This window comes from Patiria miniata, unplaced genomic scaffold (genome assembly GCF_015706575.1).
Source record: "Patiria miniata isolate m_02_andy unplaced genomic scaffold, ASM1570657v1 HiC_scaffold_7, whole genome shotgun sequence".
Lineage (NCBI taxonomy): Eukaryota > Metazoa > Echinodermata > Asteroidea > Valvatida > Asterinidae > Patiria > Patiria miniata.
In genome coordinates, this window is record NW_024037074.1 from 37,408,281 (window position 1) to 37,426,250 (window position 17,970).

The 17,970-nt window shown below is 41.9% G+C and overlaps 2 protein-coding genes across 2 annotated transcripts; one reads left to right on the forward strand and one right to left on the reverse strand.

Moving 5' to 3' along the window:
- Positions 1-851: 851 nt before the first annotated feature.
- On the forward strand, positions 852-2,650 carry LOC119745153 (UDP-D-xylose:L-fucose alpha-1,3-D-xylosyltransferase MGP4-like). The gene is made up of 2 exons (XM_038221378.1): positions 852-924; positions 1,686-2,650. The coding sequence occupies exons 1-2, from the start codon at positions 852-854 to the stop codon at positions 2,648-2,650; spliced, it is 1,038 nt and encodes a 345-aa protein (XP_038077306.1).
- Positions 2,651-4,689: 2,039 nt separating this feature from the next.
- Positions 4,690-14,617, reverse strand: LOC119744818 (deleted in malignant brain tumors 1 protein-like). Its single transcript, XM_038220970.1, has 7 exons — positions 14,354-14,617; positions 10,496-10,825; positions 9,739-10,119; positions 8,162-8,536; positions 6,632-6,789; positions 6,096-6,246; positions 4,690-5,562 (listed from the first exon to the last, which is right to left on the reverse strand). Exons 1-7 carry the CDS (start codon positions 14,406-14,408, stop codon positions 5,495-5,497), a joined length of 1,518 nt encoding a protein of 505 aa, XP_038076898.1. The 5' UTR covers positions 14,409-14,617; the 3' UTR covers positions 4,690-5,494.
- Between the last annotated feature and the right edge of the window lie 3,353 nt (positions 14,618-17,970).

A 17,970-nucleotide genomic window follows, 5' to 3' on the forward strand; every position in this document is an offset into this window, starting at 1 on the left:
CAAACTGCGCTCGAACCCGCCACACTCGCAGGGAAGCACGGTGCCGGCTAATTTCTTTGAGCCCTCATTAGATAAAATTTGTCTGACCCCTGACCCCGGGTCAGGGCCCCTGCGCACATCATTTGCTCGCTGAATGCGGCGTGCATGTTGGCTACTACCCCCAATGCTTTGCGTTTCCTTCACACTAAGTAATTTGTTTAAGAGAAGTCAGGGTCGCCTCTAGTGGACAGGGCGCTGGGGACGAACGAAGAAGCGAAGCACTGCACTGAACTTGCGTCATTATGGTCATGGCCTTGCCACGGTTGATATTACGTTTAGCATAGCCAACAAAATTATTGTTATATCGACACATACAGTCGTGTATGACAGGATTTAATTTTACCGTCCCTTTTGTACTGCACACCGAAGGCACTTCACATGTGAGTATAATTATTGTCTTTTCAAAAGTTCCCTTCGAGTGAATTTCACAATTATTATTGTTGCTTTCTCTCTGTCTTTCAAGACCTTTACGACGGCAAGTCACAAGTGAGGCTGTTGTTTTGTTGTGCAATGCTGGGCGCCATTTTCCAGGGGCAAACAGCAAGAATCTGAAACCGTGGTTGGCAATAACATTTGCCATTAATGGAACAAAAATAAGAGGGATATATATCTTCATTACTATCTTTTTGCTATGGTCAAAAAGAGCCATAATTGTTATGACATCGAAAATATTCCTTTGTACTATTTAACAATATGTACTCTATTTGAAAGCATAATTATAAGTACGAGGAATTCAAATTTCGACGTCTAAACAAATTGCCTATAGATTGATGTTTTTTTGGTAATGCTTCCCAACTTCAGGTAATGACATTATGGCGGCCTCAGACAACGTCTTCAAGATTCTGTTCGGCATGCAGTCACTTGCTTTCATCGCCTTCATCATCTGTAAGTGAAAACAAGTTCCTTTTCCCTAAAATATGATATCCGGGATAGTTAGGCTGAATAAAGGAAGACATGTATTCATTGCTAAATCTGTACGGAGATGTCTTTTGAGACCTTATGCTTTTTAACTGGACCCGGAAGGCCAGCCTGTTCAGAGTGAGTCAAAAAAACGAAACCCACGTATCGGGATCATTATTTTTAGTGAAGTTCAAAATGTAACACTTTCAAAATCTCGGATATGAAAGCTCAATTCATAAGCTTTCTTTTAGTACAAAAATCATTCAAATCACTAATGTATTTTTCAAGTGACGGACTTTTAAACACAAGCACCATTTTAAAGTTCTGTCCACGGATCACAAAAAAAGGTAAGTGTTCTTTCAGCAAAACGAAAACAAATCACATAGGGATGTGTGTGAATTGTCTTCGTTTTGCTGAAAGAACGCACATATCCTGGATCTTGTAAGTGCTACATGCAGAACTTCACTAAAACAATAGTCCCGACATTTGGGTTTCGTGGTTTTTTTTACTCAAAAACCCATCTCACTAACGCTAGACTGATTCACTCACTTGTAGCTTAGTCTTGTTGTTGACATGGTGAAGAAAGACAGCAGTGCTATCGTATGGGATAAGGCCCCCAACGAAGGAGCTCATTCTGGCCCAGTGTGGACCAGATCCATGAAACGACAGTGATACCATTCTAAATCCTGCCTGCTTGACTGGGATTGCCTTGTATTGTTAATGATAAAGTCATTTTCATTTTACAGATTTATCCCAAGACGACCACGCTGTTCGTCCACTTTCAAGGTTGTCCAATGATTGCACGTGCCAAGACAAACACAGGCAGGAGTTACACATTAAAGCCGTTTCGCACTCGATTAATTCCACCAGAAGCGTCAATCAAACGCGCGGGCCCCTCTCCAACTGCAGCATATATGACGTCAAGTCGAGGCCTGGTGTAGTCATGTTAACCTCGACAAACCTTGGCTTCCTGGATGTAACATTGAACATGCTGGAAAGCATTAAACGGATCGGTGTCTGTGTGAATACTACCATCGTTGCAGAGGACCAGAAGTGTTACCATTATTTGAGCAAGAGAGCCGAGGATGACCCGGCAGTGCACGTGATGCTGACCAACTCTGGAGGCACGACTGAGAAGGAGATACTTCGCTCCCAGCGACGCCCGTACTATGCCCTCTTCAACAAGCGCCAAGAATACATCCTGGCTTTCCTTGAACGAGGCTACGAGGTTCTATTCACCGATGTCGACACGTTCTGGTTCCGAGATCCCTTCCCGTACTTCGAAGGCAACTTCGACATGTCTATGATCGACCCGAGATCCCCTTATCCGAACCGAACTGAAAAATCGCACTACTGCACTGGTTTTGCTTATTTCAAACCCACCGACGTTTCCATAAAGTTCGTCAAGGCTTGGATTAAATCCATGAAAGATGACCTAAAAAGGGGGAGGCTTCTGGCAGATCAGGACGTGATGAATCACCTTCTCCGACAAGATAAACCCGTGCACGTGAACGTCCAACCGCTCGACACAAACATCTTCCCCTGGGGGCCCAAGTTCTACGACCTCCTGGAAAAGAAGGCAAACTACTCCACCGTCATGATGCATGCTGCGAGTATCCGTGGACACGCCGCCAAAGTGGCGAAATTCAAAAGTTCGAACATGTGGTTAGTGAACTGCACGGTAGAGGAATTGATCAGTCGGGAGAATTAAACTGGTAGCACGGTCTAAGGGAGCCTTAACCGGAGTTGAAATTGGGTCGCTCGAGTCGAGCCAGAGTCGCAGTATTCATTCTCAAGCAAAATGTCCCATACACTGTGTCACCCTGGCTGTACACTGCCTGCATGTGTCGAGTCCGAATCCGATTCTCGAGTCAATTTGCCGGTTGGATTCGAGTCAGAAACGACTCCGATCTTTTAATTAACAGAGAATTTGCCTGTGAAAAGCTTGCATTAGTTCATTCTTTTAAATTCAATTGATATGTTTGAGTGACTGTGTTGTGACGAGGGATCAACTCATTGTCATACCGACTTCAAAAAGATCTAAGGTCTAATCTAAGATGTTTCGTTCCAAATGATTTAGTTGGTGCAATTTTATTGTGGTGAACTCATAGTTGACGTTATCGGACGGATGCGGACGCTGTTGGACTGGAGACACCTCAGACAGGGAACATCCAGTTATAGCTCTAATTCTGTCGATCAGTCTTGTTTTGGGTCTTCCTTTCCTCCTGGGTCCTTTTTTCTTGCCATGCACTATCACTATTTCCAGGCAGTCACCTTATCGTCTTAAAATGTTACCAAGAGCTAGAGACAATTTATTTTATTGCATTTATTTACCCAGGGTATGCCCAAACAGTTTAAAACTGGTTTCCATTGGGGCCCTGCATACAAACAGTGACTACAAACACTGCATATACAATACATTACAAATACAATACAATTCAATACAATGGGATAAAACATTATTTGATTAATGCATAGTTGTTAAGCAAATATTGTAAATACAATATATATTTTAAAACTATAATAACTACATGTACAGTGTGAGGGCTTTACTATAAGGTGGATTCAGTGAACACGACAAATTTGGATCTATATTGTAACATCAAGAAAAAAAAATGGTGTAATTATATTTGCTGATTACGGGAGGGGCGAAAACCCCGCGAAATACCCTTTTGGGAGAAAACACGGGGAAAGTCCGATCCCGCTCCTTATTTTCTCATTATTATGGCAACCAAGTTTGTTAACTCCGTAGATCAGCACAGATTTGGATAATCAGAGAAGACCGCGACAAATACACACACAGTTATTTGTAGAAATATTATTACTGACTAAACGTTTTACGTAGTTTAGATTTAAATGAGGTTAGAGAAGTCATGGTTCTCGACTACCAATGCAAATTATTCCATATGATTGTACCAGTTACAGCAAAGCTTGAGGCATAACACTTTTTTTGCAAAAGGAATCCTCAGTGCCATATCAGTGGATTGTCTCGTTTCACGAATCTGAATAAGAATAATCCCATTTTGTAAGACCAAAATTTCGTATTACTAGCTCAGTACCAATATGTTTTTGTCATTTAACTCCTATCGTTGTACTTGTAATCAATTGTAATTAATTGTAACTGTAATTGTAATTGTAATTGTTCTTTATTACAGTGGGGGTCTCCACTCGACAAGCTTATGCTTTTTGGAGACCTCCATCCATCCATACACAATAATTCAAATGTTAAGTAATATTATTATGTACTTGTATGCGTTGGGAAAAATTAAAGATTTGATTGATTGATTGATTGATTGATTGAAGTGGTGTAAACATATGTGTCATATACAAAGGAGTAATTTCGTATACAATGGGCGTTGACCACATCTAGAAGGCGTTTTGTGACATTTACGTCTAGCAGCACACTGGCAAGGATGGCTATAGATTTATTCGATTCAAACTCTATTTTATTACAGTTCAACATTTTGTAAAAGTAAATTTCAATTGTGGTCGAGAAGATCCTGCATCAGTGCAACAAATGCTAAGTGTTTGACTGAATCCCCAAGCGGCATTCAACATAATTATATAATTATACCACATCAGCTACGCCTACATAGCCTACAATTATTGTGTGCACAGCCTACATAGTTATGTAACATACAGTCGCCAAAATGTATGTATATACGACTTCATAAAAAACACATAAACTGACATCTGGGATCGTTCTAAAATTATAAAGCTGCTTTTTTAAGTGTAACAAATATTTAATAATTAAACAAATCCCCCAGCATTCAACTTAATGCCTTCACGATCACATACATGTGAATTTAAAAATAGTTCAAGTTTATTAGGTTGTGAAATATCAAATATCTTATGGCAACATTGCGGTAAAGTTGAATGTCGATTGTTTCAAAGAGTTCCATCCTCACATCGAATATAATGAAGCGAGTTTAGAGGGCCACACGGACGTCTACAAACTAAAGCCTAATCAAGTTATATAAAAAAAAGTTTTGAGTTTAACGACGAAAGCTGCTCCATATAAGTGACAAGCCAGAAATTTCTAAATCACCACTTTATATTAAACTCACAAATAATCAAATGACATGTGCTATGCTTTTGGAGTATGCTATGCTATTTCGACCCTTTTTCTTCAGTCATTATGCAGCACGATATGAGACGGAGGGCACCCCCTCCCCCTCCTTTGTGTTGGTATTTGAGTTACCAGAATCTCAGGAATTCTTTTGAGATAACTAGGGGAATGTGTTCGGTAACAATAATATAGTCTAGGGTTTGAATAGGGTAAAGGGAGATGGGGGTACCCCTTCGTCTCATACCATGCTAGGTATCCTTCAGTATGTATATTGTTACTCTTAATTCGGTACAAATAACCGTAAGAGACGCCTCCTCCAAGTCAAAGCCATAATGCAAAAGGTCTTGCACTCTACACTTGCATGCACTAAGCCACGCTAACATTTTGTGCATTGAAAATTTGATACACGTTTTATAGGTAAGAGGGATGGATTGTTGTCATGTCACTCGTGTTGAATCTGTTTTGAAACGCAGTGTACCCAATCTTCTACTGCAGGAGCCAAAGGGCGGTTACCAAGCTCGTCAGCAGAGCGATAAATGAAGTCACCACGCAATCTGCAAAATAACAAAAAGGAAGAGAAAAATCACAATCTTCTTCGTCGAGTTTGTTTTCTTGATTACCGATTGTAGAGGAAACAACATGGGAACAGACCGTTTTTTTGGATACCGCCATCTCATCGCAGGAGGTCAAAATCCAACGTTATGATTAACATCACACGACACCAATTCCATCTTATGAACTTTGCGGTACCTGCTGCTACGTCAGATTCGAAGGAATCAGCCAACCGATCCCGCAAGCTCTGTGGTCGGGTGGTATTAAAGACGTCTGTACAAGAATGCAGGAGGTCATGGGTTCCAGTCCCACCCGAGTGATTTTTCTCGCTTTCACTCGGTGGTAACACACCGATATACAGTACTTATATATATGTTAGTGAAGGGCAAAACCTAATATGGAACATAGAACGTCCTGTCATACCATTGTATCCCGAGCATGATGCATGGGCCATACATTATTGTACTTCTTTTGCGGTATCCGTAAAACGGTGTATGAAAAAAAGACAGTTCAAAAGGTGTTGAAAAGGACATACCGGCAGCGCAGATTACATACACGTCCATTGAGTGGGTACAGTCGTGTTGGTACCATTCTCCCAGATCACACTGGTCCAAGGCATCCTCGTCTCCCTTACAAGACACACCGCTCAGGAATATGGGTCCGTCTCCAGGCCAACGACCATCCACCTTTTGTGCAAAATATAAAATGAGTGAACCTCTCGTTCAATGCCTGAACATTTTGTCTACCGTGTACTTTATTGGCTTGATGAGGTTCGTAAATTTGACGGACACTGGAACATTAACAGGGAAATCAAAAAATTTTTACTTGTCTTGACAGTGCTTAAGTAGTCTACATAATATAACGTCAATTCCATCACAAGTAAATCACGAGATACCCCCTCCCTACCCGTTAGTGTATGAAATCACATTGACAACGAAGAACAAACAGTGCACAACATGATGCATCGTTTGTACCTAGTTGCTCGCTATTATGCATAAACAGCGCCCCTAGTGTAACGTGGTGTCCTAGTGATAAAGCCCCAATGCTTTTGAGTTGAATGATCAGTATTACCAAAGCTTCTTCTGGGGCTCGAAATCCCAGCTCCCTGCAGACCACTTGTGCGTTGGCCAGGGTCCAGCCAGCCTTGCAGATTGTCCCCCAACGTCCATCGTGGTGGATTAAGACGTGGCCACCCCCATTATAGCTGGTCCTCACGGGACTTCGTGACTCTGCATATCAAGTACATAACAAATTTTTGTCACATAATTATAAAATACATTACACTCAACTGAAACATTGGTTTGGTGACAATGTGCAAATTCCCTGCCTGCCGTCTTATCGCTCACGATTGCGGACGTTTCAGAGCATCTTGCTTTTATATGCGGCGGCCGGACTCTAAGGCAACCAATCAGCGTTGGGATCAGAATCCCAAGCAATTTGATGGCAACCCCGTAACCACTCCCCCAACGCTGATTGGCTGCCTAAGAAGACAGCCAATCAATGTTAGGGGGTTGCCGCCAAATTGGCCAACTGACCTTCGCGGTAGAATCGCGTGAACGCAACTTCTCCTGAAGATGGTCAGAGCATACTGACCGGAACGTCGAGTTTATACCTCTGGTTCTTTTCAGAACCTTTCTCTTAGTTGAGAATGATTCGCACATGGTGTTTCCGATCCGCAAACCTTTCATTATTTAGAATCTCCACCATGCAAAGCCTCAAATCTTCATACTTAAAATCAGAGTAACAATGTCTATCAGTCTCGGGAAACAAGGCACTTATACCGGAATGTATTAGCCACGTAGGCCTAATGTCATGACTACTACGTAAACTAACGTTTAACCGTCAATGACCTAGCTTATTGAAATGTCCAGCTTTCTTGGCTCATGAGATGGGGATATTCGCCAGGAAAGCTGGAAATACTAACCATACTTAGAATGCAGATGTCACCATGGTCAGGTGATGGTCACGGTTTTTTTTGGTTCGATATTTTCCATTTCCGGTATTTTTTTCGGAAGTGTTTTCCCATCAATATTGTCTTGCCGAAAAGTTCACAATTCTGTCGATATTATATTAATTGGAAAGAACATTTTAAAGTAACGCCCATACTTTAAACACTTGGCGTTTTGTGTTATTTTTGCGAGAACCACGCGGGAACGAATTTCGGAGGTCATATAATAATTATTTTAACTCCGAAAATTTCCATTCTGCGGACGTGAAAGAACATAGGGTGTTGTGTGTTGATTATGTAACGCACACCCACGTGTACAGTTCATTGAATAGACATTTATCGTGCTGCCACCATTTCAGTCATGTTCCCTATATCCAATAACAGTACGGAATGATAATGATTTATGTGCAAAAAAGAACCAGACTATTGTTCCTTTCAGCCTCGCTTTGGTTACGTTGATTTTAATGGGGAAAAATAAAGATGGCTGCAACATGATAATGGTCTATAGAGATGGCTTTAGGCTTATACCACAAAATGTCCGTCGCGTCCGATGTAAACAACCGGGATTTTCGTCTTTTCTCGAGCGGAACGGTAAGACATTTCGGGGATTTCACCCCTACTGCCCTTTAAATATTTAAATTAAATATGCCTACCAGGAACTGGTCCACTGCAAATGACGCCAGCTTGGTAACTGTCCTCCTTGTTGAAGCATTCTTTATCAGGCGTATTATATTCATCATATACTAACGTGGCGATGTAACATTGGGCGAAGGAGGATTCACCCCCAGCGCAAGTGATGTAACCGCTTAAGGCCACCGGGCCGTCGGTGCGACCGAACCGGTCGTCCGTCGGTGTCTCCAGGCCGTAGCCAAACCCCAGCTGCCGGCAAATCACGTTACTCTCCGGGTACCCGATGCTCCACGAACCATCCAAACAAATACTCCCCCAGGTTCCGTTGGTAAATACCTCCACTCGGCCCTCGTTCGGGGTCGAGCCATTCACGAGTCTCAGCTGGAATTCTTCGGACTCTATTTATTTTGTCAACGATAACAAAGAGAAAGGTTTAAAGTTATAAATATATATGTATAGTATCGTTCCCTTTTCATGCATTTTATTCGTTTCCATGGAGACCCGAGTCCGACATGGAATTTTTCGCCTGATTCTTCTTCTTTTTTTAAAGAGAAAGGTTGAAAATCGTTTAGGATAATTGGCTTTTCATGCATAACGCCACTCAAAATCCGAACAACCATGTTCAAATACTAAACTGTTAAAGTTTTAGCTCATGAATATTACACTTTTTCGAGAAAACAGTGAAAAACCATGCACAACCTTATTTTGATCACATGAACACGATTTCGTCCACACAACTCTGTATATCAAAAAAACAATTATATATTGTCCTGATCGTTGCAAATCACCTAATCTTTTTGATTTCTTCTAAATGACAGCAAGCCAGAGAGAATAACACCTGTACGATATCTTTAAAGCAAGTATAAACGTGCTTTTTAGGGTGTGGCCAGGCGCGGTTCTAGGGGGGGGGGGGCTAGGGGGGGGGCTGCAGCCCCCCCCCCCAATTTTGTCTAGCCCCCCCAAAATTAATTCCGTAAAAAAAAAAAAATGCATTAGCAAAAAGAAGGATTGTGATGTACATGCGAACGGTCACCCCCTAAAGAAGAAATAGTCGTGACAAGGGTGAATGATTTTAGGATTTTATTGGCGCTCCCCATTGAAAATATGGCATGAGCCCCCCCCCCCCCCCCCCCCTATTTATTTTCGGAGGCCTAAGTGTCTGGAAAAAATAACCGGTCTACATTTCAGCACGCCTCCCTGAAAAAATTCTGGATCCACCGTGCTAGCCCCCCCCCCCCCAATATTGGTTCTAGAACCGCGCCTGGGTGTGGCGCCCCCCAAAAAATAGATTTTAAAGTTGATTTGTCGTAGGCCTATTGTATTGCGACCACGTAAAACCCGACTTGAAAACGACGGCTTTTGCAGAGATTAGCAGAGATTCTGATAGAATGTCTTTAGACGCATCGTTGAACAGGCCTTCTTTCGTTGATTTCTTCAAAATGACAAGATGCAAGAAAGAATAATTTCACAGGGAGTTAAGTTCTCTTACTATCTTTCAACCAAGTATATTTTTCAACAATAATTACGTCAGTGTTTTTTTTGGATAGCTGCAAATGATGGACTGTAGCTTTAAGTTGCCGACTGGAGAAGAACTCTTTACCTTCAATCCTATTGCATATCACTCCAGCAGTGCGTCCAGTCGGACATTCATCCTGGAACCAAGCCTTGGCGGGACACTGAGCGATGTGGCTCTCATTACCAGTGCAGGCGAAATCGGTGGCCAGATAAGATACATTTGAAACATGCGTATACGTGGTTATATGCGGGTCGTATTTCCCGAAGTAGGAGCTGGTGGTAGCCCGTAGTGCTGACGGTAGGTGTTTCATGCGGCAGATGGCGTTAGCGTCAGCCAGGTCCCAGCCCTGATCGCATATCAGGAACCGCTGCTGCCAGTCGTCGGTATGCAGGTTTACCATCACCCGTCCTTCGTATTCGCCATTAAAGCTGCCACCATCGGCAAGAAATATTCCAGCAAATTCATCTACGTTTCAGCAGGTAAGGAAGAAATGTTAGACATTAAAAACTAAAGAAAAGGACTTTTATCTTTTAAAATTAAGCCTCATAGCATCAACCTCCCTAAACAGACAAACATTCACCAATCACTTAAACTGCTGCGATATTAAACATGAAAAGATAAAGCTAACGATACGTCGCAATTCGTACAGGCCTACTCCTCATTAAAGATTAAAATATCAAGATATTTCTAGGCATTGCCGCTACCTTAACACACTAAAATGAATTTCGTACTGAGACACTCAAGAGTTGTCGTGGTCGATGCACAGACAAGTTAAATATTATCAAGATATTTCTAGGCATTGCCGCTACCTTTACAAACTAAATTTCAAGACAAGACAAACCTTTCCATTCGTCCTGGTCCAGGCACTTCACTGCAGCGGCATGACTGGTATCCACACACTGGTGCTCCATCCATCCGTCGTTTGCGCACTCGTCCAGTCTGGTCTCCGACCCATTACACCTTACGTTACTCAGCCAGACCGGTCCCGTCCCGTTGCCTGCATCATGCTTCCATCCGTACTTGGCAAGCCATGGGAATCCGAGTTGCTTGCACACCACCAAGGCGTCAAAGAAGCTCCAACCATCCCTGCAGACAGTGCCCCATTGACCGTTGTTCAGGACCTCGACTCGACCCTGTTTGCCGCCGATATGTGATAGGCGTACATCATGATCTAGAAGCAAGGACATTATTTCAGGTTTTTACAAATGATGTTAGCTGTAGTGGGAATACCATTTTGCAATGACTGCAGATAGATGTCGAGTTTCCCTATTATGTTGTACTGCGGGTGCTGACAGCTTTCCTCGGTTGTGAATAGGCCTGGGACCTAATGACATCACGCTTTGTTTACATGTGCGCTTTCATATGTCGTAGACGGTCCCTTCTTCGTCTGGCGTCCCGACTTTGCTCACATAGGAAAGTGCATATGTCAACAAAGCCATTACGTCATTAGGGTTGCAGACCAGTAAATAAACTTCCATAGAGAAAAAACACACTGTTGTGGAATGTAAAGCGCAGGCGCACACATTTGACAACAAACGATGGAAGGCGCCATTATGAAATTAAATTAGGTTGCAGACCAGTAAATAAACTTCCATAGACCCCAATGGTAAATGCTCCCACTTCAGAAATTCGGGGAAATACTCACAACTCTCCAAGGTTACGTTACACACATTCGAGACACACATCAAATTAAAGCTTATTTCATCATCTTTCATTTTCTTTTCAATTTTTGGGGAGTCAACTTTAACTTTTTAACTTTTTAGGAGAAATTTCCATCCGAAGATGATCACCCCTGAAAATAGTCCTGAAGCCCATCGCCATTTTGAAAAAACGATGCCTACACTCCATTGCAAAATAGAGCGCTTTAAGGGCCCCAATTTCATCCAAATTGAACGGAACTACAAGCTCACAGTCCTGTGCACGGCTTCCAGCCATATTTTTTACAAACCCTCAAGTTCATGGGCCACAGCATGCTCAAATACTGAATATTTTGAGGGCATGCAAATCGTGATTTGGCCGGCGTAGGCAATTTCGGACCGATTTAATGGTCTGCAACCTATAAAGAAGCGAGGTTTTGAAAAATTCCCCCAAACCACTACGGCACGAGGAAGGATGGATGACTCATATTTCATCAAAAAATTGCGAGAAAAAAAATATCTGACTGCGACTTCTGGCCTGAAAACAAGCCCTCTGTTTGCGGCTGCCTTGCTGTAGGGCGCCCCCAAGGGGAGTTAATTGAGTTTTTGCTCCTTCCAACCCCAAATTACTCCCCCCCCCCCCTTGTTCGCTCAAAATTGCTGTGATCGGACGACGGTCCATCGGTCCCATTCAGATTTTGGGCGCATTTGTTGCGGAACCGCCATTGGTGATCCCTTCTGAAACGCCGCCCCCCCCCAGGTCCCGCCCCCCTGAAAAAAAACCACTGTTGTGGAATGTAAGGCGCAGGCGCACACATTTGACAACAAACGATGGAAGGCGCCATTTTGAAATTAAATTAGGTTGCAGACCAGTAAATAAACTTCCATAGACCCCAATGGTAAATGCTCCCACTTCAGAAATTCGGGGAAATACTCGCAACTCTCCAAGATAACGTTACACACATCAGTCAGTCGAGACACACATCAAATTAGAGCTTATTTCATCATCTTTCATTTTCTTTTCAATTTTTGGGGGTCAACTGATGACTTTTAGGAGAAATTTCCATCCGAAGATGATCACCCCTGAAAATAGTCCTGAAGCTCATCACCATTTTGAAAAACGATGCCTACACTTCATTGCAAAAAAGAGCGCTTTTAGGGCCCCAATTTCATCCAAGTTGAACGGAACTACAAGCTCACAGTCCTGTGCACGGCTTCCAGCCATATTGTTTACAAACCCTCAAGTTCATGGCCCACAGCATGCTCAAATACTGAAGATTTTGAGGGCATGCAAATCGTGATTTGGCCGGCGTAGGCAATTTCGGACCGATTTAATGGTCTGCAACCTTTAGGTCTCAGGATTATTCCTGAGAGGCCGCAGCATGTTCTCTCGTCAATTTCGAAATTAATTGACTTTCTCATGCATTTTCAAAATATCTAATTTCAAAACTGACGGCACTGATCCTTGTATAACTTACAGTGTTTGATTAGATGGTACTTCATACAAGGTTGAGAACAGAAATAAGGCCTTTCACCTTTAAAAGGTATTATATCAATCTCAATTTTAAAATGTTTGGAGAAACGTTTGGAATAAGACTATCAATTGAAACTTAAATACGCCTTTTCATGGTTCAGGTAAGCCTATACAATGTACATGTACACCAGCACAGTTGATTCACAATATAACTGTAAAAAGATCAAGGATTAATTAAAGCAAACGTGACTGTGCTGTCTTTCAAATTCAAACTTCAGAAAAAAGAACCTTTAAAACTCAGATCTTGACCTTAATCAAAGCTTAGAATTTGTAATTAAGTGGAATCAGGTGATTTCAATCATTAAAATGACCTTCAATCAATTTATTTTGAACTTTTTTTTTTTTTTTAACAAAAAAATGATTTAAACCAGTCATTTAAATCAACGAGATTTAAATCAGCCATTCAACCCCGAACGATAGGCCTAAGTAACCTACTATTCACTACATACTTTATCACTTATAAGTGTCATCATAAAATTGTATTGTCGCAATTAGATTATTTTTGTTGCTCGTGGTCTAATTACCGAAATTCGTGGAAAAAAGGGCAAGGGAATATTGAGTTAATAGGGCACATTTAAAATTTGAAAAATCTTGTGCACAAGTCTATGGGGATGTCTCCCAAATGTCCGATCCACGGTAATTATTATTACTTATATCCAACTTAAATGTGCCCTAACCCAATATTCCCTTGTCCTTTTCCCACGAATTTCGGTATTTTTACTAATTCGACCACGAGCAACAAATATAACCCAAATGCGACTGCAAATTTTGCCTCTAAAGGGGGACTGCGCCATTAGGGAGACAGGTATGTGTCTCCCTAAAAGCCGGTGTCTCCCTATTATCGAAGAAATTACGATAACGTGTCTCCCTAATGGTACATATGTAGGAATAAGTATTATTATTAGTAGTAGTAGTATATTTACAATAGGTGGCGCTCAAGCTTCATTGAGGCATAATGGCTGACATTAACGAGACGTTAAAAATGACACTCCTCAAAAAAGGGATACTCGTCAAAAAGGGCACTCTCGAAAAAGGTCGCTTGTGAAAAAAGGGCACTCGTGAGAAAATATTGCGGGAACTAGGGGGTTAAAATACCCCTTACTCCCCCCCCCCCACCCATGCCACTCCTTGGGTTCCTTTCACTGATCTATGTAATTATAAAGACTCGGATTTTGACCAGTTCGCCCCTGTCTTGCAAAAATGGCCGCCAATATACTATACTATATAGGCATAATGCAGAAAAGCCCTATGTTCTGTTCATTGAACAGACATAGTTATAGTTAAACATTAGAAATGAGCCCCATAAAATAATTATATAGACCTATAGGCCTACCTCTCTCAATCTTTTAAAAAAATGCAAAGTACACAGGTCACGTACAAATATTAAAAAACGATATATATTAACGCCTTTAGAAAGAATGCTGAGTCTACCTAGGCCAGCTAGCTTTCAGCCATGATACGGGTGAAATATATATGTTATAAATGAAATACTAGCTGCAGCGCTCCACAAATAATATAATTAACCTACCTTGAGCGTTTACCGTAGCCCTCATTATAAGAAGCAGGATGATCGCTTGGTACATTTTGGTGAGGGTGATTTTTGTTTGTCTTTTATTCGGTGACAGGAACCACAATCCACTCGTCAATCTGTAAACAATGAAAATCTCCGTCGAGGTTTGAGCTGAACAATTTGTTATAGAATGGACAGGTTCAATCTACATCAGCACGTAGGCCTATACTGTTGCAGTTGTTTGTTATTCCATGCAGCCTCAAGGGCGCTCAAATTGTAGTCGTGCATTCTCGTACACGTAGGTTTAAATACAGGTCACGGGTATGCGGCATGTACGTACTCATGTTGTGTCACACAATGGAGGAATAAGAACTACGGAAGTGTATTTAGGACATGACCGGCCCTCTATTTCGCCTGGGCGGATTACTAATTCGCCTGCGCGAATTAATAGTCTCCCGGCCGCGGAGAATTAGTAATCTGCACGGGCGAATTAGTAGTCTGTCCGGGGCCTAAAAAATATTTTCGGTCATGTCCTAAATACGCTTCCGTAGTATTTAGGACATGAGCTATTTCGCCCGGGCGGATTACTATTTCGCCCGGGCGGATTACTATTTCGCCCGGGCGGATAACTATTTCGCCCGGGCGTATTACTATTCCGCCCGGGCGGATTACTATTCCGCCCGGGCGGATTACTATTCCGCCCGGGCAGACTACTTATTCGCCCAGGCGAATTAGTAATCCGTCCGGGCGAAATAGTAATTCGCCCGGGCGAATTAGTAATCCGCCCGGGCGAAATAGTAATCTGCCCGGGCGAAATAGTAATCCGCCCGGGCGAAATAGTAATCCGCCCGGGCGAAGTAGTGGGCCTAAAAAATATTTTCGGTCATGTCCTAAATACGCTTTCGTAGTATTTAGGACATGAGCTATTTCGCCCGGGCGGATTACTATTTCGCCCGGGCGGATTACTATTTCGCCCGGGCGGACTACTTTTTCGCCCGGGCGGATTACTATTCCGCCCGGGCGGATTACTATTCCGCCCGGGCGGATTACTATTCCGCCCGGGCAGACTACTAATTCGCCCAGGCGAATTAGTAATCCGTCCGGGCGAAATAGTAATTCGCCAGGGCGAATTAGTAATCCGACCGGGCGAAATAATAAGTCTCCCGGGCGAATTAGTAATCCGCCCGGGCGAAATAGTAATCCGCCCGGGCGAAATAGAGGGCCGGAAATTTTTTTTTTGGTCATGTCCTAAAAACACTTAAAATACGTAAAATACACTTCCGTATCCGTGGTCACAAATACAGTGATAATGTGACCAAAGCGAAAATCATCATGTCAGTACCATAGGCCTACATGTAATTTGGACCATCATTTTCTGCACGGTGGAGCTGAATCAGAATTTGCTGGCCACGGGGGTTCAAAGCCTTGGCTTGATGCTGTTGTGTAATTTTGAATTCACATCGCAAACAAGGACAAGATTTCCATGGGAAATATGAGTCACTGCACGGGCGCAGGCAGACTCACAAAATTGCATTTGCAGTGCATGACTCACAATTACGCTGATGCTGCAACTGTCAGTACAGTTTCCGCGGGACTGTTGGAAAATTGTGGTCATAAAAAAAAATCTACCAGGATGAGCTCATATGTCCCTTTTTTGGGTAAAGAAAAAATAGATGGGAATATCCCCACAATATCCAATATATCCCCACATTTCGTGCATCAGGTCTATACCCAAATTAGCAGAAATTATCATGAGATTGGCCTTTAGCCTAAATGCGGGGTTATACTGTAGCGTGCCGAGGGGAGGGTGGCGACTATAATCCTCTTAAAAATTTCGGACAAACTCACAAACTTAATCAAGGGAATACAAGTTGAAAAATGTTTGATGGAAGCTCCCTTTTGATTTTTTTTATTAAATCAGTTTCTAAATGCACAGGATTTCACAAAAATAAATTCATTTCCTTCAGTTTAGCAACTCGCTTTCATAATGAAAAAATGTGTTTCAATCAGTTAAATTAAATTAAATCCCAACTTAGAAGAGTGATTTAATTAAGCTCCTGGCTTCTTAATTTTTAGAGAAAATTACACACTTCATTAAATTACTTTGAAGGTGCAAATTAATAAATACAAATCACAAACAAACTAAAGGCCGGCAAAATAAAATCAAAACCAAATTTCACTTCTCATTTTAAAACATTAACACTTACAATTTGAAGGTGTGCGACCACCCAGACTGGAAAATACCAGTTACAAAAAAATAATGCAAACATTTGACTCGTCTACACATGTACAACACCCAGCTGCTGGCAAGAACCAATTGAAAATGGGATTAATCCCCATTTAACAAAAGATCTGAGCAAAATTCCAAGCCACGCCCAAATTTGCATAAACCAAAAATGTTGGCTTATGAGGAATGCACAAACAAAATTACCAATTCCACAATAGCCAAAAAGAAATGTTCCAGGAGAATCTCTTAAAATTAACAGCCAGGTAGGCTATGTACAATGATGTACATGTACATGCACTCGCATAAAATTGTCAAAAATTAACCGGACTAGTTCTGGCCAGCAAAACCTGTGAAAATATCAGCCATCCATTTTTAATCCCCCTAAATCCCATGTCAAGGAGTAGCAAAATACCCTTAAGCGACTTCAAAACTGCCTTTTGTCCCAAACTTAATCAAGGTTCAGGAAAATTAAGACCGGGCTAGTAACATGGCCACCATGTCACACTGACACACCCTGGCCCTATCACAGCCCAAAAATATCCGTCCAAAATACAACAAAATCTTCAAAAATATACCTTTTCTACAAAATACACTATTGCAACTCCTTAGCCTTGTACATGGAAATAAAGAGGAAAAGTTTAAGACGAGGCAACTCACCAAAAAAAAATAAAAAATTGATCAGAACATTAAAAGCTACAAGCGATAAAGCGAAATCGGAAACGAAGCTGAGCTTTGAAAAAGGGCCATCAATGTCATCATGTTTATTTTTAGCCACGGAGGCTGCCTGACCTAAGATTCATCAGGAATAGTCAGAATCCTTTGGTCTGGGAACCAAACTAACACAATAATAGCTACATGTACAAAATACCTTACAATACAACACTGCTAGTGACGGTCCTGTCAGCTGGTCGGGGGTTAGTGGGCCCTGTTCTCAAACCATATATTTCGATACTATTTGTTTAGGCTATGAAGTTATAAAGATCGAGGGCTTTTGGCAACAGTACCGCTATATATAGGCCTATTATATGTTAATGTTGCCAAAACTGTTGAGTCCCTGTTCCCACATAATTAGCTGATATAGGTTCTTCATGCACGCTCTATTTGATTCCATTTCTTTAAAGTTATACCATGGCGCTAGCTCCATGGTTATACCCTGGGTATGCCCAAACAGTTTAAAACTGGTTTCCATTGAATGAATATGATGCATGCTGTGATCAGTTCAACGGGTCATGCAAGCCGGTACTACTAGTTCACTTCACACTGCAAAAACATTTACTATCGAAACAAACTTTCGAGAGCCGCCAGATGCTACGTAAATGATATGGGCTGCATATGCATTTACAGTGTATGTACTAAACCCGTCGATCACATGCAGCTTCTGTTAAAGGGAATGTAATTGAGACTCTTT

Excerpts from the sequence above, each read along its gene's own strand:
- LOC119745153 (XM_038221378.1), top strand. The coding sequence starts at position 852 with ATGGCGGCCTCAGACAACGTCTTCAAGATTCTGTTCGGCATGCAGTCA. Across the intron at positions 925-1,685 it reads TTTCATCGCCTTCATCATCT|ATTTATCCCAAGACGACCAC; the intron begins GTAAGTGAAAAC and ends TTCATTTTACAG.
- LOC119744818 (XM_038220970.1), bottom strand. The coding sequence starts at position 14,408 with ATGTACCAAGCGATCATCCTGCTTCTTATAATGAGGGCTACGGTAAAC. Across the intron at positions 10,826-14,353 it reads GGCTACGGTAAACGCTCAAG|ATCATGATGTACGCCTATCA; the intron begins GTAGGTTAATTA and ends CCTTGCTTCTAG. Across the intron at positions 8,537-9,738 it reads GATATGCAATAGGATTGAAG|AGTCCGAAGAATTCCAGCTG; the intron begins GTAAAGAGTTCT and ends CAAAATAAATAG.